The sequence below is a fragment of the Protopterus annectens genome, chromosome 14.part0 (genome assembly GCF_019279795.1).
Source record: "Protopterus annectens isolate FY-2018-M chromosome 14.part0, PAN1.0, whole genome shotgun sequence".
In the NCBI taxonomy this organism is placed as follows: domain Eukaryota; kingdom Metazoa; phylum Chordata; order Ceratodontiformes; family Protopteridae; genus Protopterus; species Protopterus annectens.
The window spans coordinates 557728748-557752769 of record NC_056748.1 but is presented as its reverse complement, the minus strand read 5'-3'; the positions used below and the strand labels follow the sequence as shown (position 1 = coordinate 557752769).

The 24022-nt window shown below is 37.4% G+C and overlaps 1 protein-coding gene across 1 annotated transcript in view; it reads left to right on the top strand.

The window, feature by feature from the left end:
• The window catches only part of LOC122789100 (myosin heavy chain, skeletal muscle, adult-like), a 145067-nt gene that overhangs the window by 25220 nt on the left and 95825 nt on the right, over positions 1-24022 (top strand). Inside the window, exons 6-13 of the mRNA XM_044056299.1 lie at positions 612-639; positions 731-839; positions 2095-2187; positions 9049-9112; positions 9212-9310; positions 9408-9511; positions 11435-11573; positions 23798-23916. Of these exons, the coding sequence (XP_043912234.1) occupies positions 612-639; positions 731-839; positions 2095-2187; positions 9049-9112; positions 9212-9310; positions 9408-9511; positions 11435-11573; positions 23798-23916 (755 nt within the window). The remainder of the gene's footprint in view (positions 1-611; positions 640-730; positions 840-2094; positions 2188-9048; positions 9113-9211; positions 9311-9407; positions 9512-11434; positions 11574-23797; positions 23917-24022) is intronic.

The following is a 24022-nucleotide window of genomic DNA, read 5'->3' as shown; positions in this document are numbered from 1 at the left end:
CTCAGTGCAATAAATTCCTCTTGATATTTTAAACTGATTCTCCTATGGAACAAATGCATGTTGAAGCCTTTCCCTTGCTGTTATGGATGATACCATTGCTATGTGGGATTGACTTGAACAGTATGAATACTCCATAAAAAGGCTCATTCTCAAAAATAAAGCATTTCTTATCTGTCTCTCAGAAATCCTGAGGCCTTCATTAGACAGGAGCGAAAATATGAGAAGATTTTTTGATGAAAGTCCCTGATCAAGGATTGCATGCTTAGAAATCATTAATGCCTTGCAGATTTGACCATTTAAAGTCAAGTATCAGACGAAAAAAAGACTTAATTCATTTTATAGATGAGCTAAAGGAACTCAGTTCTTGTACATTTCTGTTTAGTGGGTCATATTCTTAATACAGAGATTGCATATAAAACAATTCACACATGCTGTGCTTATAGGCTTATGCAATGCATACATGGCATTTTTAATTGAACCATTACAAACTAACTTACAATAAATCAGGTGTTTCTACTGTAGCTGTTGTATTCTATAGTTTTTTCAACATAGATAGGTAAATAGACATATATGTACACATCTGTGATTTTGTTTTTCTTTATTTTTGGTAGATCGTGAAAATCAGTCAATCCTAATCACGTAAGAGCTTTCTAGTCTTTAAGACACAGTATTTATTTTTCATGAAATTTATTCTGTAAAATCTAATAATTTTCTTATTTATTGCATATAGTGGAGAATCTGGTGCTGGGAAGACTGTAAACACAAAACGTGTCATCCAATATTTTGCAATAATTGCAGCTTTGGGTGAGAAAAAAAAAGAAGTTGAAGGCAAGATGCAGGTAATCTAATTTATTTTGTCTGTATTTAATTCACCAGTTAAGGTCTTTTAGTTTAATTATTTTCCATTTTATAGTTAAGCCGCGGTGGTACAGTGGTAGCTTTGTTGCCTCACAGCAAGAGGTTCTCCTGTTTGATTCACGGCTGGAGTGCCTTCTGTCTGGAGCCTGCATGTCCTCTCCGTGGTCAAGTGACCTCCGAAAGACATGCGTGAATGGGTGTGCCTTCACTGAAGGTTGGGCATCGGGCTGGCAACTCGGCACCATAAAAAATCTACTGCCAATCATTAGTGGACTGGAGTTCTGCTGTGGCGACCTCTAACCAGGAAAAGCCAAAAAGACAAACAACATTTTCCATTTAATAGTTTATTTATTTGAAAAAGTTATTTTATTTTTCAAAAAGATAGTAATAAGAATTGGTTCCAAACTGTATAGCTGAGCAGTATTCTGTGGGTGGTATGCAAAGCTGATCTTGTTCAATGCATTAGTTATTAGGCATGATTAGAAGAGTAAGAAAGGGCATGATACATTAGGCATGATTAGAAGAGTAAGGAAGAGCATGATACATGAGGCATGATTAGAAGAGTAAGGAAGAGCATAATACATTAAGCATGATTAGAAGAGTAAGGAAGAGCATGATACATTAGGCCTGATTAGAAGAGTAAGGAAGAGCATGATACATTAGGCATGATTAGAAGAGTAAGGAAGAACATGATACATTAGGCATGATTAGAAGAGTAAGGAAGAACATGATACATTAAGCATGATTAGAAGAGTAAGGAAGAACATGATACATTAGGCATGATTAGAAGAGTAAGGAAGAGCATGATACAGCATGATTAGAAGAGTAAGGAAGAGCATGATACATGAGGCATGATTAGAAGAGTAAGGAAGAGCATGATACAGCATGATTAGAAGAGTAAGGAAGATCATGATATCATTGGAATAACAGTGACATTATTAACTGACTTACAGTGCACATGCAAACATGCATTGTAATAATTTATTGTATTAGCATATATTTACATAGTTTTAGACTAGTTGGCAGAGGTAGTACATATCTCCCAAAATCTCATGGTAGCTATGGAATATATTGTTATACATACTACTTTGAGTAATAGGGCATGAATCATTGATAGTTATGTTTCCATAATTATGTATGTACACAGTTTATCTGGTGCATAAATAAATGGGGTAACATGCACTGGGAATGAAAAAAAATGAACTGAAATATTGATACTGACATTTTTTGTTACAGGGAACTCTGGAAGATCAAATCATTCAAGCTAACCCACTGCTGGAAGCATTCGGTAATGCCAAGACCATAAGGAATGACAACTCATCCCGTTTTGTAAGTTTATGAATGAAGTATTCCTTGTATGAAAAGACTTGCTATGATGTTAGTTGCTGCTGTCTAGTATTTGTAGCTGATATTAGTTTAAATCAAGGTCAGGCGAACTGAGAGTGAACAAAAGTAAATTATTAACAATAGTGATTTACTGTCTTTGTCCAGTCAAAAATGATGTAACTTCAAAATTAAGAATAACTACGAAGCAACATTTATCTTTATTTTGGGCCCCTTAAGCAATGAAAAAAATCCCTTTTGACACAGAACATAAATAAGTGACTGTGTAAAGATATCCAGTTAAAGTGGAAGGGTGTGACTGCTGTCAAAAGACTTTAAGTTAACAGAAGAAGGCATGAGGAGTGAAAGTTCCAGAGCTCAGCTAGCACCCTGTGACAGTACCATAAAACAGCACCCCACCCCTGAGCTCTTCATGTGAATTTCAAAAAAAAAAAAAAAAAAAAAAAAATGCCCCCTCCCCCTGCCTAGCCATTCAGGTCCCATTTCTATGCCTTGTTGTCAACCTTCCTGCCTTTTATTAAAAATAAATAAAGACATACATACATACATACATAAGTAAACAAATAAACAAATGCATAAGAATGTCATCTTATGAACTGTAGCAAACCGATTACTATAAACGTAGCAAACAGCTGCTACAGTGTATATGCCCTGCCATCATGGAGCACTCAGATTTCATCAAAAAAAAAAAGATTTTTTTCTAACATGTAAACTGTAGCAAACTGTTTGATAGAATGTAAGAATATACAGTGTGCTGCAGTGTTGGTTTAATTTGAGAAAGTGCCTTGAACATAAAAGTGCTTATTGTTTGCTGTTTAATGTTTCAGTAAGTGTCTCTTTTTTATTTATTTTTTGCTTACAGATATTCTTCCATTTGAATAATAGAACATCCTTCATACCTGCCACACAGCTTATTCCATGATAACCCACTACCTACTACAACTTAACAAAAGCTCATAAAACACCATTTACTTACCTAATTTAGAAATGTGATCGCTGACTGATGAAAACAGTCTGCAATGCTCAGAGAAAATTATACTATTTTATAAGTAAATTAATAGTTTCTGATAAAAAGTGTATAGGTTTCTCTTAAAGACTGAAGAGGAACATTTCTTGTTATTCTCAGAAACTTCCCTGCTGTAAGCACTATTACAGATAGAGATACTTGTAAACAACCTTTGCACCTTCAGCCATAACCCTGAAGGATCTGCTTCTTGCCACCTATAAGTCTACTGCTCAGACTCTGCTTAGTGAGAATCTCTTGGTGAAATGTTACATGAATATACCAGAAGCACTGCCACTATATACCACCCTGCCTTATATATAAATAATCTGAAAATGATAAAACTGAGTGATAAGCAAGACAAATTATAATAAATAAAAAATGTACTGTTTGGTAATAGTGGCAGGAGTCTTGATTTATTCATGCTTTACCATTGCAATTGCGTGTTTCATGATAAGGGACTACAGGTAAGGGATAAATGTCCTTATAATGATTTTTTTCATTTTTTTTTACTCTTCTTAGGAAAGGAACTTTATAGTTTACATTTTCCTTCAGTAAAAGACAGATCAAGACTTCTGCCACTATTACTGGAAAGTACATTTTTAATTTATTATAATTTGTCTTGCTTATCACTCAGTTTAATCATTTTCAGAGTATTTATATATATAAGGCGGGGTGGTATATAGTGGTAGTGCTTCTGGTGTATTCATGTAACATTTCACCAAGAGATTCTCACTAAGCAGAGTGTGAGCTGTAGGCTTAAATAGGTGGCATGAAGCAAATCCTTCAAGGTTATGGCTGAAGGTGCAAAGGCTGTTTACAAGTAAGTATCTCTATCTGTAATAGCGCTTACAACAGGGAAATAAAGTTTCTGAGAATAACAAGAAATGTTTCTGTACAGTCTTTAAGAGGAACCTATACAGTTTTTATCAGAAACTATTAATTTACTTATAAAATAGTACATTTTTGTCTGAGCATTGCAGACTGTTTTCAACAGTCAGCGATCACATTACTAAATTAGGTGAGTGAATGGTGTTTTATGAACTTTTCTGAATATTCCATGCAGAGCTCAAGCTGTGTCATTAAGAGGAAAGATGTCTTAGTGCTTTGGAAAGCTAGCTGTCATTTAGTTAACTAACAGAACTTTTGTTAAGTTGTAGTAGGTAGCATGTTATCATGGAACACGTTTTGTGACAGATATGAAGGATGCTCTATTATTCAAACAGAAGTATCTGTAAACAAAAAAATAAATAAAAGGAGACACTTACTGAAACATCAAGCAGCAAACAAGAAGCACTTTTATGTTCAATGCACTTTCTCAAATTAAAACAACTCTGCAACACACTATATTAACACTAAAACCACAGGATTAGTTAATGAGAGCACTCCCGTTCATCATATCATTTAATCCATACTTGCCTAATCCTTTGACTCTAGTAATCCATTTAGATTTCATTTCTTCAGTCTTATTTCTGCCATCACCTTATCTAAACTATATATATATATATATATATATATATATATATATATATATATATATATATATATATATATGCATATCTATTTATATATATATATGCATATCTATTTATATATCTATTGGCCAGTGCGGTGTTGCATCACAGCAAGTGATTCTCCAGTTTGATTCTCAGTTGGGGTACCTTCTGTACATGTCCCCCCTGCATTTGCATGGATTTCCTCTGGGTACCCCTGTTTCCTCCCACATTACAAAGACATGCATGTAGAGCATTTCTCCCCAGGCCACTGCTGAAAGTAGGCTCTCTCCTAGTTGGACTTTCCCAATCAACAAATAATATATTATATATATATATATATATATATATATATATATATATATATATATTGGTCTACCTGATAACACCGACATGCCAAAACACTGACAACGAAATAGCCAACACAACAAAACCGAAAGTTCAAAAACATGAAACTTCACAATCCCGACAATCAACAAAACAAATACCTTTCCTGAAAAACACAGACACAACACAAGCACACCAAAAACCTTACAAACCTACACTAAACCTTACATATACAACTATCTATGCACTAACCTTAACCCAAACCCTAACCCTAAAGTCCGTCACTATCGCACACTTACCTTACCCGCACCCTAACCCTAACTCACGTAATCCGCCCCTAACCCTTAAATCTGTCATTATCACACACTTACCTTACCTGCACTCTAACCCTAACTCACTTAGTCCGCCCCTAACCTTCAAGTCCATCACTATCGCACACTTACCTGACCCGCACCCTAACCCTAACTCACTTAAAATGCCCCTAAACCTAAAGTCCGTCACTATCGCACACTTACCTTACCCACACCCTAACCCTAATGTCCGTCCCTATCGCAACGTCCATCACTATCACACACTTACCTTACCCACACCCTAACCCTAATGTCCGTCCCTATCGCACACTTACCTTAACATGTCGGTGTTCTCAGCGTCGGGATTCTCAACTTTCGATCTTCTCCATTGTCGATCTTCCAGTGTCAGTGTTCTTGTTGTTGACGTTGTGGATTTTCTGCATTTTCAGGTAGACCCGTATATATATATATATATATATATATATATATATATATATACATATATATATATATATATATATATACACATAGGTAAATGCACACACACACACACACACACACACACACACACACACACACACACACACACACACACAGATATGGCACATAGTTTTACTTTTTACTGATAATTTATTTTTGCCTTTGTATTTATTTATTTTAAGAGTAGTCTTTTCATTTTTTCATATATAATCATCGAGTTGTTAGTTGGGTTCCAGAAGTTTTCTTGAAATTTAATAAAGTGGAAATTATAATGTTATCCTCTTTTTACTTGTACTCTTGCATAAATTTCAATAAAACTTTCAGTAAACATTGGTCAAAGTTGTTTTGTTATATGCAACTTTCCCAAGCAGACCAAAAACTCATGTGTATGTCCATTTGGGAGTATTTTAAATTAGGTTACTTTACTGTGGGTGACACTGGCATCCATACTTCCCCAAGCAGTGCACTTTGTCCCCTGTACCCTAGATGTTATAATTAATCCTGCATCTTCGTACAATTCTTTTGGGGGAACTCTTCTTTCTTGTAGTGATCCCCATCATCCAAATGAATTTTTGCCCACTTTTCTGAATTTATAATTTGACCATATTACATTTAACTTGACATCCTAGGAACCTTTCTGTTTGTCACAGAATAATTGATTGATGCTCAGGACATCAAACCTAAATGATCATGTGTCCCATCATGGTGGCTAAACTTGAAGAAAGTTAAGAAATGAGTACAGATTTTTCCTCACTTTTTCCATCTTTTATGAATCTGTGCGGTCTTTGATTTGGTATGTGCATCATATGGGCCAGAGTTGTAGAGCTTCCCTCCACATTAGATGTGCAGGAGACTTGCACCCTGCAAAACTATTTTGAGTTTTGTGACCGTGTTTCCCCCATATCAGGTGTACAGAGGGCTTGCTCCCTGTAAAAAAAAATGTTTTGCATTTTGAGACCATTGGAGTGGTGCTGTTTTGATAAGCAACTTTCCAAAGTTTAAAATATTTTGAGTTCAAATAATCACGTTAGTCATTAATGCCTGCCCACTAAGTGTACATAATTTACGTACAAGAACATGCCTCCCACATCTTTTGGTGCTTCCTAGTCACTCAGAATGATTACACTAAGTGTACATGTAGTCTACACTTTGTGGTATCCTTTGTAAATCATCATTGATTTTTAAGTCTGCAAGAATATTAGTAGGAAAACTAAAATTAGGAAGATGAGGGCGTGAGCTATGCTTATGCTGTCTGTTCTTTCATAACAGTGTACAATTAGTGTACACTTAGTGTAGGCTTTAATGAATCCCAGGTTGAGTATTCATACTCGACCTGAACATCTTACTTCACTTAGAAAAGCATGTGATACTGCATCTCCATTTCTGACACATAATTTGCACAGGAGGCATGCAGATGTGTGGAAGGCACATTGATTATTTCCGTTAGTTTCTGCCAAACATTTTATGTAGCTGTATATAGGAAAGCTGTTGTAAAAGGCAAAGCCACCTGTATGTAATAATGCATACAAAACAGGTATGTTGAGACAGATACTAAAGACGATAAACAGAAATGCTAATTGAGTTTTTGAATGTTATGCATACTTTGTGATATTTCCAAAAAATGTTGACTGTTGAAATTTGACATACAATGAAACTAATGATATTGATGTCAGTGAACTAAAGTTAATAGTCATTGCTTAAGATGAAAATAGTAATGACCCACAATTCTTAATCATAAAGATCAAAGCAGTTTAGAGAAATCTGTAGTAAGTACCTTACAGATGAGGACAATGCTTATTCTAAAATTTATGAAAATAAAATTTATTAAAAGCTATAACTGTAAAAGGGAATTAGAAACAATTAGATAAAGATGGCGTATTGAAATAGTATGTAATGGCTCACTCATTTGCTGCAGTGAATTCCTTTTATTGGTTCATAGGTAAAGTCTAAGCTAGATATACTTGTGGATCATTTTAAGCCTAGGCAACTTCCCTTTTAACCTATCCCATTTGGTAAAGATTTGTTTTACTCATCCCATAGTTGGTAATTATATAATGACCCCTAATGAGAATAACTAGAATCATACCATGGATAATTTGAGGTGATCCATGCATGTAATAAAACATTTAGGTGCTGTCTCTGTCCATAAGTAGTACAAGGGGCAGTCTCTGGGTAAATTTTCTGTTTCCCGTCTATAGATCTAAGTTGCTATTGAATATGGACAGGAAAGAACTTTGCAAGTCTGTTCCACAGCAGTGGTATTCTGTGCGAGATATAACTGTCCCTCCAAATCATTCTGTTGATGTTGCAAATGAGGTTTAGATACCTATACTGAGTATTTTTGATGCCATTTGACTTTCTTGTCTACCTCATTCTAAGTTATCTCTAAAAATGTATTCGATTAATGGAGATAACCCAGAAAATGAAACCAACATATAACAGCAAAAAAGTGATTAGGAGCATGTTTACACTTTTATGTAAACACATAAATTATCATGTAATATAAAAACAAGATGAAATTTAAAGTAAAAAGAAACAGAGGAAGATACTTTTGTAATTAGAATGAATCAAGAGACGATCAACAGCAAGTACATACTGCACAAGCTAATGCATTGCGGCAATGAATTGACATATTATAAAAAAGATGCTAAAGTTTTAAATGAAAAAAATGAAAAGCTTATGGAGTTACAGTCTGTTTTATGTTTGGCTTTTGTAAAAAGACGTATGTCAAAAGTGTTACATTTTAGATGAAATAAATGAAAAGCTTATGAATGCGGAATTTATTTTATTCTTACCTTATGTAGAAATGCCTTACATATATTTCAAAAGTATTACAGTTTTAAATGAAAGAAATAAAAAGCTTAGGAATCTAGAATTTATAACCACACTTGACCAGTGAGTATTGGCAAGAACCAATACCTGCAACCAACCACAAACCCAAAAAATACGAACTTCCACTGTTTGGTACAATAAAGGCTGTCCTCCACCAGATATATTCCAAAGATAGACACACCGAGCGTATACAAATATCTTTTATTTTTTTTGTTTATTTGTTAATAAAAGATATTCGTATACGCTCAGTGTGTCTATCTTTGGAATATATCTGGTGGAGGGCAGCCTTTATTGTACCAAACAGTGGAAGTTCGTATTTTTTTGAAACTAGAATCTATACTAGGCCTTCATGATCTAGATTATCCTAAGAAATTTGTTATCATTGCCGGCTACAAACTCTTTTCTCATTATTCTCTTTAAGGGTAAATTTATCCGAATCCACTTTGGAACTACAGGAAAGCTTGCCTCTGCGGATATTGAAGCCTGTAAGTTTAGCATAAAAAAGTTTCTTTAATCTTCAGTTCATTTACAAATTTACAGAAATAAAAGTAAATGAATGATATGCCTAAAACTTTTATTTGCAGATCTTCTAGAAAAATCTAGATTAATATTCCAACTCCCTGCTGAAAGAAGTTTTCACATCTTTTACCAGATCACAAGTAATAAGAAACCTGAGCTGATTGGTAAGTTCAACAGAGATGAGTTTTACTGATTATTTTATAATTTTTGCTTTCTTCACTTGAACTCAGTCTTATGTTTATCTAATTTTCATTTATTCAGACCTGCTTCTGATTACTACTAACATCTATGACATTCCATATGTAAGCCAGGGGGAGGTTACAGTGCCCAGCATTGATGACAGAGATGAATTAGTGAACACGGATGTAAGTATAATGATCTATATAATCCCCTGTGTAATAAAGAAAGAATGTCTTTAAGAGTTAAGACTCTACACATACACATGTACTATTTCATTAAAATGCTTGAGATTATAGACATATCAAAAGGAAATGATGAAGTCGTCATAAGCTTAAAACGTGGTATACTTTATCACAGGTTGGATTATATTAAATATGGGGAGGAAATAAATTATTTATGTCTTATGGGAGGCTAATAAAATGATTCAAATGTCTAAGGTAATCTAGAAGGAGTGTTTGAGTGGGATAGCCAAGCTTAAAGTGTTCCTGATCATATTGAATCAGTATATGTAACAGATTCATAAATGTTTCCAGACACCCTACAGATATTTCAGATGGAAAGAAGAATATGGAAGACATTGGAGATGTGAGGATAGAACTGGTTTATAGCACATAGTTTGACAGTCTTGAAATGTCCATCAGATTTAGGAGAGTTATGCAGTGGAATGAGAAATGATATTTTGGAAGGCAGTGTAGAGTCCTTGGGCATTTACATCGTTGAAGGTAGGGGCAAGAATTTAGCTTGGAAAGAGAGAGAAAAGCTTCAGCCTTTGTTTATGAGTTTTTTTCAGAAGCTTAATAGTTAATGGATAGAAAGGTGATTTGGTATGTGATAAAGAGATGATTGTGGTGAATAATGTCAGGGCATATAGTAGGATGTTTGATGCACAAGTCAATAAGGGGGGATAAGGCAATGCAGGATCAGAGTAAAGTTTAGTGATGTAATACTCAGTCAAATGCTTTCTAAAAACACTGCACTGGGTTTCTTAGAGGGATTTTCATTTCACTTGGGGACAATAGTCATTTTTACTCATTAATAATTCAGTTATATGTTATGTGCTTATATTGTTGGTTAATTAATGTTGCTTTTGTATAGTGCTATTGGTTGAAAGGCTGTTCTATTCTTATGAAAATTTAATAAAGATTATTTCAAGATAAAACAAATGATTGGCTTTGTTTTCAGTCCTATATGCTAGCTTTATCTGCAGGATGAAGTATCTATAGGGACTGACTTGATTTCAAAAGATGTGGCTTGTCTGCAGTTATATCACCGACAGTAAGCACAAGATAACATAAATTCTAATGGTAGTTACATGCAACTTATTTTACTGAAAGTTAGCTGTAGAAGTGAAAATGAATCTGTTATGTTTTCTTGTTTATGTACTAAAGAATGAAAACATTAAAAATTAGGGTAATTTCCCCACATTAACACAAAGTTAGTATCCAATTAGTTAATTGTTTATTTATCTGTGAGAAATAAAGGCCTACAAAATACCATGATGTACACATGTGATGGACTATCCGTGGACCATTGCATAGTCTACTGTGTTTGGGCTATGTCTTCACATATAAACCTAAATACAGATTTTTCAGTGAAGAGGAAATATCACTGCAGTAAGAGAGGACTAAATCTCTTCCTGTAAAGAGCATGGTACTTTTCATCTGGCAGTTTAGTAGATGTCTGTAATTGCAGGTCACTGGAAAGATGGGTTAAGCTAATACTGTCAAATGAACATGTTGCATGTAACTGTTTAATAAAAGAAGCCACCCAGAAGGGAATACAGGAGAAGGTCAAGGAGAATGTCAAAATACTTTTGTTGCCTTCTTACTTCTGCAGCAGCAAGTATTATAAACATATTCAGACTGCATGGAGAATACCTCATTGCCTAGTGCTTTAATAACACATTCATATCTGTCTCTGTGTTCCTAAAAATTAAATCATATGTTTAACAAAAAAACCTGAATGGTTCCTCATTCTATTTGAGAGGTGCAGTAGATGTATATCCAGGCATCTGTGTATAAAAATGATATACTGTACTGTGGGAGGGGGATAGCTGGATGATATTGTAAAAGCATTAAGATAATGTAACCTGTTTTATACATGTACAGAGTGCAATTGACATCCTTGGCTTCACGGCAGAGGAAAAAGCTAGCATCTATAAACTGACAGGTGCTGTAATGCATTTTGGGAACTTGAAGTTTAAACAGAAACCACGAGAAGAGCAGGCTGAACCAGCTGGATCAGAAGGTAATGTAATAAAAACAGAAAAAGTAATTTACTTGAGGCAGGTAAATTAGTGATGGCCATAGAGACAATGTGACTCATAGTCTTTCTGGCTCATTATTTTTACATTATGGAATGGCATTGCTTTTTTCTTTAAATATTTTCATGAGGCAGCAGTAGTAAACAGTGTAAAATAATATAAGAAAAATTGTACAATGAAGTCAGAAAACCTTGTGATCGCTAAAGAAACAAATATCACACCTGACTTGTACCTGTTATCATTGGCCTTGTTTCATTATAAAACATTGTACGCTTTACTCTTGTTTGAACCATTAGTGTAAAAATAAGTAACATCCAGAGAATCTGATGTATTAGACAACTAAAATTAAAGGAATCAGCTCTTTTGAGAAGTATCTTAAGCTGGTCAGCTTGTGCAGTGCATAGAAGGACTTTAGTACCAGTGTTTACAGTGTATAACTTGAGATAATTACATGGTATGAGGTATTCAGGTATGTAGTAAGAGGTGTTATAAAAATGTTCATACAGAAGTTAAGTGTCTAAAAATTTATTCCTGTTAGCCAGCTATGTTGGCCTGGAGGAAAAAAGCTCTTCCTATGACCCCAGCAGCCTGAGTTCAACTAACGGCTTTGCTATCTGTTGGAAATGGTGTGGGAACAGTGGCTGTGTCTGTCTGGGGGAGAAGGATGTTCAGCTAAGATGGTTCCATAATTACCTCAAGGAGAGGAGTCAGGTACATATGCAACCTGGGATGTGTTTGACTGGACAGGCTACATATTAGGTAACATTCACTGCAGGTACACTGAAGTATCCACTCACATTGGAAAGGCATACTAACCCTGGCAGTTGATATGGCTCGTGCATCCCCTATTTATGCCCATAACAGAAAAAAAAATCCCTGATGGATCCCTGCATGACATTTCTGTGACTGACTCCCACTCATAGAGGAATGAATGGGAGAGCTTGGAACAGGGAAGTGCTGATGGTTGGCAGGAAATGAAATAAAAAGATTTTTGGTCCTATTGTTTTATAGACATATGTATGTGTGTCAGTGTACACACACATATATATATATATATATATATATATATATATATATACATATACATATACATATGGTAGACACACGTGTGTGTGTGTGTGTGTGTGTGTGTGTGTGTATATATATATATATATATATATATATATATAAATATATATGGGTTCACTTCAGTTCACTGAACTTTCAATTCACTGACTTTCATTTCACTGACACCATTTCACTGAAATTCATTTCACTGAAACTTCATTTCGCTGAAAGTTCATTTCACTGACAAGTATTATTACATAGTAAATGGAATATGCACCCTTCCCCACTGTAGTGCGACCCTGGAGTTAGAATATATAGTTAGGGGGGTGTGGGCACACCCCCCACATCGGGGTGGGGCAGCCCACTTACTTTTCTTTTACTAAGCAATATTATATCAAAACGCAAGAATATCATATGAAATGAAGTGGGGGGCTCTGCCCCCCACCCCCCCAACTATATATTCTAACTCCAGGGTCGCACTACAGTGGGGAAGGGGGAATATTCCAGTTTATTGCTAATGATAGTTGTCAGTGAAATGAACTTTCAGTGAAATGAAGTTTCAGTGAAATGAATTTCAGTGAAATGGTGTCAGTGAAATGAAAGTCAGTGAATTGAAAGTTCAGTGAACTGAAGTGAACCCATATATATATATATATATATATATATATATATATATATATATTGATATATATATATATATATATATATATATATACACACACACACACAGACACACATATATATATATATATATATATATATATATATACATATATAGATACAGATATAGATATGTGTGTGTGTGTGTGTGTGTGTGTGTGTGTGTGTGTGTGTGTGTGTGTGTGTGTGTGTGTGGTAGTAGTAGCAGTAGTATTCTAGTAATGGATTAAAATCCACAAGTTCTTAAAATAACCACCGTTTTATTGTAAAATAAAAGAGACATCAGTGGGGCAGATTTTTCACAGACGAATGCACCAAAGATAACTTTGGGTAATGATATCCGAAGAAAACAATACAAAGTAACGACTTTCTTTCCAAGTCTCGGAACAATGTAAGCAAATGGGTATAGTCTGTCATACAAAATCCAGTAATTCCTTTCTTGTGTGAGAAGTAATGTCCACAGCACAAAGGTGCTTTGAGGTAAGTCAGGTATAATTCACAAAGTAATGTACAATGTTTCCAGGTAAGTCCTCTTCTCTAGGGATTCCTTTGCTGGAAGATGGCCAGATATTGTCAGGTATATAAACCACAGAAAGTTTCTTCTTATTGTAACACACTACCTACAACAATTATTCCAGGCACATAATCTGTCCTGTACAAGAGACAAACTTCCCTGAATTGGTAGGGCTACATAATTTTCTTGTATACACTACCTGATTGCAAAATGAGTCTACTGAACACCTATTAATACACCTGTTAATTGAACCATGCCAGAATCCCCTCTGCCTAATACATTATGATACCTAATTATTTAAAACAATCATTTTATTTACAGCATTCTGTTCACACTACTTACATCATTTGAAACATTGTTTTACCACTAACATGAACTGCTTTACTGTGGTAAATTGATCCCCACCCCCAGCTTGAAACCCTAAATTTCACATTCAACAGATGGGATGTAAACTCCTGACAGGCTATCTATATTATGTTGGATCAATCATGCTATGAGTATCACCTTGGTCTGAAAGGCTGCCAGGGAAGTACATATGTACATATTGTTGTTCCCATCTTGTTATTTATTTGGTATACCGTTGGGGTATGGTATGTATTAAGTGTAAATTCATAGCTGAAAAAATAATACTTTAGTGACTGTAGTGGCTGCTTGATTGTCAAGCAGTTCCTCTCAGTGGTGGAATACCTGATTTCTGCTCTATTCAGTGTTCAATTAAAAACATATGGAATATTCTTCCCAATGTATTAACACTTCCCCAGAACTATCTCTGATGCATCAGTATATACTATAAAATGCCTGTTGAAATCTTCAGAAGGTAAAATGTTCTCTGACCAAAGTATTCTCAACTGGTTGCAAGCATTGTCTGCCTCTAGGGTCCACTTAACTTTAAGAGATAGCTTTCCCTTTGTCAACTCTGTAAGGGAAAATGCTATTGATGGGAGGTTGGCGTAATGGTTAAGGTGCTTATCTTAGAAACACAAGGTGCAGGGTTTGATACTCCCATGGGGTAATTGGCTAGGCTTAAAATGCCCCCCCCGAGGACATTTCGCCTAGGACTAGTCTATGAGTTATAGTGGGGTATGAATTTTTGACAGGACAATGCTAGCCCCCAAGAATTCCCTCACTTGATTCACAGTGCCAGGAAAAGGCCAGTTTCTCTCCATTTCACTTTTTTCTTGCTAGAGCCTAACATCCCCCTGCCAGTCCACAGCATAAATATGTTACCTGTGTCATACTTATTTTGCTTTCAGAAATATTAACATCTAATGAACTTGTTTCTGTGTTGTACATAATGTAACAACTACCTGAACTCCAGGAGCAGAGGTCAGTTTTTTTCTTCACCAGGTCTAGTAGTCTTTGTTGATAAACTAACTACAGAGCTCTGTGCTTCTTTCTGTGGTTATTGTAAATCTGTTTCAGACTTTGCTTACTGTAGTTTACATCATTTAATTTTTTTACTATTTCAAATGGACCCAGCAACTTAGTAAAGAAAAATGTTTTTAACAAACTCTTTATGAAGAAGAATATTCTATCAATACAAGAAAACAAAAGGCAAGGTTACACAATACTTTATCAAACTGACAACAGAACATAAATAATAATAACAGCAACAACAGTAATTTGAGGTTACTGCCCCAGTAAGAACAAGTGGCATACCAGTCCCCAATATGAGAATAACACATGACCAACAACAGCAGTGACATGTCAAGAGCAAACATATACAGTGAATATCCTAAGCAATATAGTATAATAATATACACTCATAGTCATTCCATCTTTTCATGTCTAACCATTTACTCCAGGCTTTGAGCTCATAGCCAGTCTTTTACATATGGGATGTCTAGTCATTTAGGTAAGACGTCCAAAACTGAACCAGAAATGAGAATAAAGTGAAACCACAGTTCTAATCCATGTAAACTCTGGCTCACTGGAACTGGCAAATGGAAATTACATTTGTAAGCTATGTAAACTCTGGCCCAGTGGAACTACCAATACCAAACAACCAATAATTTAAAGTCAGAGTATGCGGGACAGGGATGTACAATAATCACTCAGTAAGGGTGATGAGGTGTGGTCATATATGCCAAACTACACAGTATGCCCTTATTAAATGAAAATAGTCAGCACCCTCATGTCCACAATGTTACCAGGGAGTGATTTGATAGCACCAAAAACATATATTAATCAGTACAAATCCAGCCATACGGGGGCATGGCAACCTACTCAACCGAGCGTGACATTCCTGCCACTTGTCAACTATCAGAGGACTGCTTATTTGACCATTCCAGTTCTGAAACAATCAATTCAGTTACAAGAGAGTGCTGTTTGATGTCACATTATACAGAGGTTTCAGCTGTAACTGCTGTCGACCCTCACTGACTTGGGAGATCAGAATAATTAAGCCAAGCACTCTGCTATTTCTGATGAATCTTTCATTGCTGTTAATAAAAACATTTTCTGCAGAGAAAACCAAAACTAGGACCTGGTCTCCAGCTCAAAATTCTCTGGTCCTTGTACTTATGTTATACATCCCTTCTTCATTGTACTGGGACCTTTCCATGTGTTCCCTTGTAACAGGCATTATTACTTTCAGCTTATCTTCTAACTATGTATAGTGTTCGCTGACACTTTTAAATAGGTTTTTCTCTTTTTTCACCAAATTTCTTATGCAATATCTAACAGTCTGTAAAGGTGTCTGCAATATAATAGCTCAAAATAACTGAACTTTGTTGAGGACTGAGGCTTGCTGTACTTTTGTACTGGCAAACAGTAGGTATGTTATTAACTGGTCCCAGTTTCCACAATCTTCCCCATTTACTTTTATCAGCATGGATTTTTATGTTCAGTTACAGTGTTCCACTAGCCCATTTATTTGGGAATGGAGTACTGAGGTTTTTAATTACTTGACCTTAAAGCATGGGCACGCTTGGTGCATTACTCCTGATATAGAGTTCCCTAATCAGTGAGTATTTCCTTATTGATACCTATATTTAAAATGCTAACACTAGCTCCTTTTGCATATATTTAGCATTAACCTATATAAGGAAATAGCTTCAGAATATTTAGTAGTCCAGAATGACCAAAACGTATTGAAATCCATTGTTGGAGTTTACCAATAGCTTAACAATGACTATAGCAATATGTTCAAACATCAACTATATAAAAGCATTGAAATCAAAATATTTTTAAAGCTTGAGTGAGAGGCACTGTTTTGGCATTCTGTGCATCAAGTAAAACATTTCTCAGTTTCTTTGGTGATTACTGATCAATGAAATTTGTTAGGATCTTTTCTTTAATCTTTCCCATTTCTAGGAGCCTTCCATCATTAAGTGACTGTGCTAATTAAATCACTGAGGTACCGAAAGGTTTAGGAACCAGAAGTATCTGTGAGATACCGCATTCTAGATGTTGCTGTGTCAATCACATCACTCACACATCTGTGGTCACACCTTTAAGTGATGATAAGAAATGGCATGCATTTCTTCCTGATCCCGTTAAGTAAATGGATCTAAGCTGCACTGCATGCATATTAAAGACCAAGCGGCGTGTGACATGGTTGCCAGTTTTACCAGATATAAAACCTGGAGTATTTAGAGCAATTCAGTAATGTAAGTGAAGCCACACTGCTTATACCTTTTTAACGTTTTACTTTTATCTTTCTTTGGCTGTGCTGCTGTATTGATTGTCTAGCTCTCCCTCCCTATCACCTTATTGACCCATTTGTTTTTCCCTTGATGAGAGCCTGTGGCACTTTTGTTCCTTGGGACAAAGGTCATTTCATCTAGGGACTGTGCTATCATCTTCATGAAAGACTGTTTTTTGCCCTAGCTTCCCTGAGCATGCTCATTTAGTAACTGATTGAAGAGCATGCAGTGAGGATCATTGCCAGGGTGTCTTATACTTCCACAAGGAATGTCAGCCAACATTGTCAGCCAAAATTGTTGGTGTTCTGAGAGACTGCTTTTCAATCTGTCTGGAAAAATACAGAGCTAAGTATATATTTTTTTGGTTTTAGAGTCTGTACTGTTAATTGTTGCTTATAGTTTTTCAGATCTCTGCTGAAAGTGTTTTGTCCCACTCACCCACCCTATTTTTGGCTTGTAGTTTAAATTTGGTGGCTTTTGCAGTTACCTGCCCCACTGCAGATTTGATCTGGGACACTCCCCCCGTCCCATCTCTTTACCACATTCTACCTAATAAAGTCCTTCTGCACTTGCTTTTAGTCCTTTTTAATTTAATTGCATTTTTTAAACTGTGTTTGGTCTAATATTGCTACATACTCAAGTGTGCTAGCTTGCACTGCATGTGAATTGTTTTAACTGCTGTTTTAGCTACTTTTCTGTAAAAAAAAAATACTGTAAGCCTGTTTCCTACCTTTCCTGCAACTAGTGTAGTCCAGATACAGATTTGCTGTATCCAGGACTATATGTAAGCTTCTGAGCCTCACAAGCCTTTCTGTGTTGGAGGGAAGCCTTCTAGCTTATCAGTGGGAGTGGCAAGCACTAGGTCACCTGTCTACCACATAAGAAGTGGTTATGGCCCAGAAATTGTAGCTATTGGCCGTTTGGACAATCTTTTCCATCTCTCTCAACTTTCTGATTTGAAAGCCTGCATTTGCACTTGTTTCTGTCCTGTAACTCATGTAGTGCAGATACAGATTCTTATTTTTAGCACTTAAATTTGCTCATTCTTGCTCAGCACTTGTTCAGAACTTGTAAGCACTAAATAAGCTCTAATTACTATAGCACTCGACTTTCCTCATTACCTTGAGGAAAACAGTTTTTGTACTTACTTTTCTCACTCGCTTAGAGAAAAACAGCTCTTGTACTTACTTTCCTCACTTATCTAGCGGAAAATATTTTTTTATTCAGGCATGTCCAAGGGTCAGCTCCCAGTGTTCTTTCCTGTCTATCTGATGAATCTGGGCATCTTGAGGCAATGTAGAAATTGCCTGATGTACACAGACAACCCTTTCCTCCTACCACCCAACACTACAACCTGTGAGAGATGCACTTATCTAGCCAAAGTGGAGGTAAAGCTCTCTCCAACCAAGACTGAACTTGACAGTCAAGAGGAGAAGGTTAACATTTGCACCACACCACACTCATCACATAGTCTCACTGAATCAACACCACCAAAATCCACACATAGTAACACAAAAACATTTGTGGAGGCTCTCAGTAAAAATCTGTCTAAGCAACAGAGACATCCAAAGCAGAAACGCAAGCAACCTCCATCCCCCAACACAAATCAAATGACACATAGCCCACAGACTCAGTGTGCCACTCAACCACAGCCAATTAGGCAAAACAACATACGCAACACACTAGTCATAGGTGACTATAGTCAGGCAAACTGATGCCCCACTCACCAGGCTAAACAAGGAGAAGGTTACTGTCAGCTGCATGTCAGGTGCCAGAATCCTCTGCATAACCCACGCACTCAGGTCACTCCACAACAAGTACAGATATGACACTGTCATTGTCCATGTTGGTGTGAATGACCTGAGGCATACCTCCCTGGATTACATGAAGAGAGACATGGAAGAGCTCTCCAATCTTGTAGCCCAGGCAGGTATGACCCTAGCTCTGAGTAGCATTCTGCCATTGCCCAGAATGATACTGCAGTACAAGGAGAAATTGATTGACTTCAACAATTGGCTAAGCTTCTGGTGTCATTATAAGGGGATCCAGTATCTGTCTACTTGGGATGACATGGTCGACAGACCATGATGCTTTGCCAGAGATGGCCTGCACCTGTCACCCCTGGAATTCCTGATACTGGCTAAGGCTCTTGCCTCCAATATAGTGCTTTTTTAGGCAAGGTTTAAATGACAAATTCACCACCGTAACAGCAACAGGCAAGCAAAAACTGAGGGTAATGAGACTCGGTGCTAGATGTCTAAATCTCAAAATGCACTCACTTGAGGCACTCCTTAAAATGGAGAACATTGATATCTGTGCAGTGACTGAGACCTGGTTCAAAGCTCCAGAGAGCACCCCTGCACTACATGGCTATAACTCATGCCACACTTTTCGGCCATGTAACCTGGACCAAAACATCAAAGGTGGAGGTGTGTCCATATTCATTAAGGATATCCACACCTCCAGGCTAGTTACTCAGCATAATGCATCCGAGGTTATCCAAGTGCAACTAACTCTGGGCAAAACTGCAGTCCAAATTGTAGCTTGCTACAGATCCCCCACCATGCTCCAGGATTGCCACTCCTCTTTTCTTGATGTACTGGAAAATATTAGGTTTCAACCAAACACCCTAATAATGGTCGACTTCATCTACCCCACCGTTAGGAAAACTACTCGTGTACCAACTCCTTAGCTCAACGCTTTCTGAAGTTCATAAACTCCAATGTCCTGGATCAACATATCCACACCCCCACTAGGGGCAAGAGTATCCTAGACCTAGTCATTACCATCATGAGTGACTGGTGTTTCACACCTGAAGTCAACTCCTCGTTGGTCCAATTTAACCATAAGTTAATCACCCTTGATATCCACATTCCGCCCCCACCCCCCATTAAGGAAACCATGGTAAAAAATTTCTCCAAAGCCAACTTCATGCTTCTTAAGACAGAAGGGGTTAACTTCATGACACCCATGCAGATGGACAATACAGTTACAACTGCTGAATCCTACACAAATGCACTCTATAAGCACTTACACAAGTGCATGGATTGTGCTATCCCAAACAGAACCAAGATGCTATCCTCCAAAAAAAGGAAGCCAATTTGGTGGTCCCCTGCCATAAACAAACTGTACAACAGAAGGAAGAATCTGTTGCAAAAGGGAGTAAAATCCCATGAGTGGAGGGGCTCCCTGGTCAGCCTCAGTAAGAAGCTGAGATCCCTTATAAGATCCACCAAAGCTAGCTATGAAAACAAAATCGCCACTAATTCTAAGGACAGTCACAAAGCATTCTATAGCTATGTCAAGAACCTTGATGGCAACACGCAGATCTGCTCTGAGTTACAGCACAATGGCACAAAAATTACAGAACCAACTGATATTGGCAACATCCTGGCAGATAGGTTCAGTGCTGACTTTACCCCCCACCCCCTAAAGGGCCCATATCTATACAGGATGAATGCAGAGTCCCTGTAATCACAACTAAGCAGGTAAAAAGCTGAACTCTCTAAAGCCAGAAAACACAGCATCCATGGGACCGGACAACACCACAGTCTGCGTTTTACCTGAACTTCAGAACGAACTGGCTCGCCACCTAAGCACCATGTTCAATAATAGCCTCACATCAGGCTTTGTGCCCACTGAATGGTGAACAGCAACAGTTATCCCACTCCACAAAGGGGGAGCCACCACTGATCCTGGGAACTATCGCCCTATTAGCCTGACGAGCCTGGTCTGCAAGGCCATGGAATGTATCATCATGGAACTCATAAACAAAGACATTGGTAATCTCCAAACTCTGGATCCCACCCATTTTGGGTTTGTGAAAGGCAGGTCATGCCTCCTGAAACTGACTGACTTCTTTGAGGCAGTCACCAAAGCCGTAGATGAGGGTAAGGTGGTTCACACAGCCTATCTTGACCTCGCCAAGGCTTTCAAAACCTTCCCCCATTCTGGAATTATAGTTAAACTCACTAAACTAGGTATAAATCCCTACATCACAAGATGGGTTGCCAACTGGCTCACCGACAGAACCCACACTGTAAAAGTTGCAGACTCCAAATCTGACCTCAAACCAGTGACAAGTGGAGTACCATAGGGTTCAGTCCTGGGATCTCTCCTGTTTGATATCTACTTCTCTGAAGTACAGGCTAACACAGAAGGCCTCTGGCTAATAAAGTTCACAGATGACTGCAAACTAGGAGCCATAGTCAAGTCCCCAAATGATGTGGACATCCTACAGAAGGGCCTCGCTGTGATAGATGCCTGGTGTCAGATCCATGGCCTCAAGCTCAATGCCAAAAAGTGCAGTGTCATCCCCTTTGGTAAAAGCTCTGTACCCATGAACTACCACATAGGCAGCAATCTACTTAACACCGAATGTGTGATAAGAGACCTTGGGACCCAGGTGGACAGTAGTCTTTCCTTTGATAGTCACATCGCCACAGTAGTCAGAAAGTCCTTCTATGTGGCACACCTCATCATAAAAGGGTTTTCATCCAGTAAAAAAGAGGTCATTGTTCCCCTCTACTCGACACTCATTCGACCCATTATAGAGTACAATGCCCCTTTTGGAATGTACCTCACAAGACATCTGCAGCAGCTCACCTGCTGTACCTCACAAAGATGATTACTGGCCTCAAACAAATGCCCTACACTGACAGTCTCAAAAAACTCCAGCTTTACTCCGTAGCATATCGCTTTCTCCGAGGTGATCTCTGCCTAACATATAAAGCTATGTCAAACACAGAGCTGTTGGACATGCTGCACGTAAAGAAATCCCAATCCCTTTGAGCTACACGCTCTAGGAACCTAAACCTTGTCACCACAATAAACAGGACATGCTGGAGGGATAGATTCCTGTCCCAGAGACTTCCCATACTCTGGAACAGGCTACCCATCTATGTCAAGCAAAGTTCTTCATTAGCACTCTTGAAGAAAAATCTTGATGAGTGGATGGGAAATAGGAAATACACCCCGGGGATCACTTCTGTGTCTCTGCTCGACAGTGGCACAGGAAAATAACTTTCTTGGGTAGCGTAAGCCAGGGATACTTGTTTGCTAGGCTTACTTGGGTCTTGGGCTGATAGCCTAGTACCTACCTATGAACCTATAAACAACACAAGACATGCCCACATGTGGAGTAACTATACAGGCAGGGTATTCAGTCTCCACAAGAGCAATTGCAACTTCTGTTTGTTCCTGTCAGCATACATATCCCTATCCACCCCCAAGAGAGAGAGAGAGAAAGAGAGAGGGCCAAATGAGCTTTTCTACTTCATTGCTTTCTAATTCTGTTTGTCTCCTATAGTGTTGGGGCCACTGTTTGAACCCTGGTCTCCCAGGCTGTAGTCAGATCTTCATCCCTCTATGCCATGGAGCCTGATGTTTGTACCGTTCTTTCAGTTATTTTTGCATTCAGAAACCAAAGTTATGCTGCAAATGCACATCCCACAATTCAGATGTACAGTGACAGGGTATGCAGTTGTTTCAAAGGTGCTGTTAATTTTCTGTTGGAAATACTGCATGCACTTCATCACCTTTGGTATGACTGGACTTAGTCCATCTTTTTGTTTCATCTTGCAAGTGTCTATATGAAAGCAGCAATCTTTAATACTATCTGCAGCAGTGTACTACTAATTTACATTCCTTACCTCCTGAAGCTTGTGGTCCGCTGTTACAATAAACGGCAGAGAGATGTCATGTACCCTATGTGCAGTGGTGCAGCGGTAGCATTGTCACTTCACAGCAAGAGCTTCTCTAGTTCGATTTTCGACTGTGGTGCCATCTGTGCAGAGTCTGCATGTCCTACCTGCGTTTATGTGGGTTTCCTCTAGGTACTCTGTTTTTTTCTCATGTTGCAAAGACATGTGTCTGGAGTGTTTCTCCTTGGGCCTCTGCTGACAATTGGCTTTGTTCCAAGTTGTACTTTCCTGGTAAACAAATATTAAAATAAATAAATAACTATTATTGGTGCACATTATGAGAAGGAAAAACATGCACACACATATATGTGCATATTTAAATATGTATATATATATATATATATATATATATATATATATATATATATATATAGATATATATATGTGTGTGTGTGTGTGTGTGTGTATGTGTGTGTGTGTGTGTGTGTGTGTGTGTGTCTGTGTGTGTGTGCAGATGTGTATATTTATAGAGAAAGACACACACACACACACACACACACACACACACATACCTTTTCCATGTTGACAGTTGTGTTATCTAATCAAACCCTTTCTTAATTATTGCGCAAATAATTTCAAATCATTTCTTTATTATTTCTGAAAACAAGCTATGAATTGTCAATTTTGTTATTTTTCAGTGGCTGACAAAGCTGCATATCTCATGGGCCTAAACTCAGCCGATTTACTGAAGTCATTGTGCCATCCCAGAGTGAAGGTTGGACATGAATTTGTAACCAAAGGCCAGACTGTTGAGCAGGTACTTCTCATGCCATATGCAGTACTAAAGAAAATGGCAGCATACAGTAAATACAATGACAGTATGGATTTTCAATTGCAATTTTAAAAGGTAATAATCATTTTTT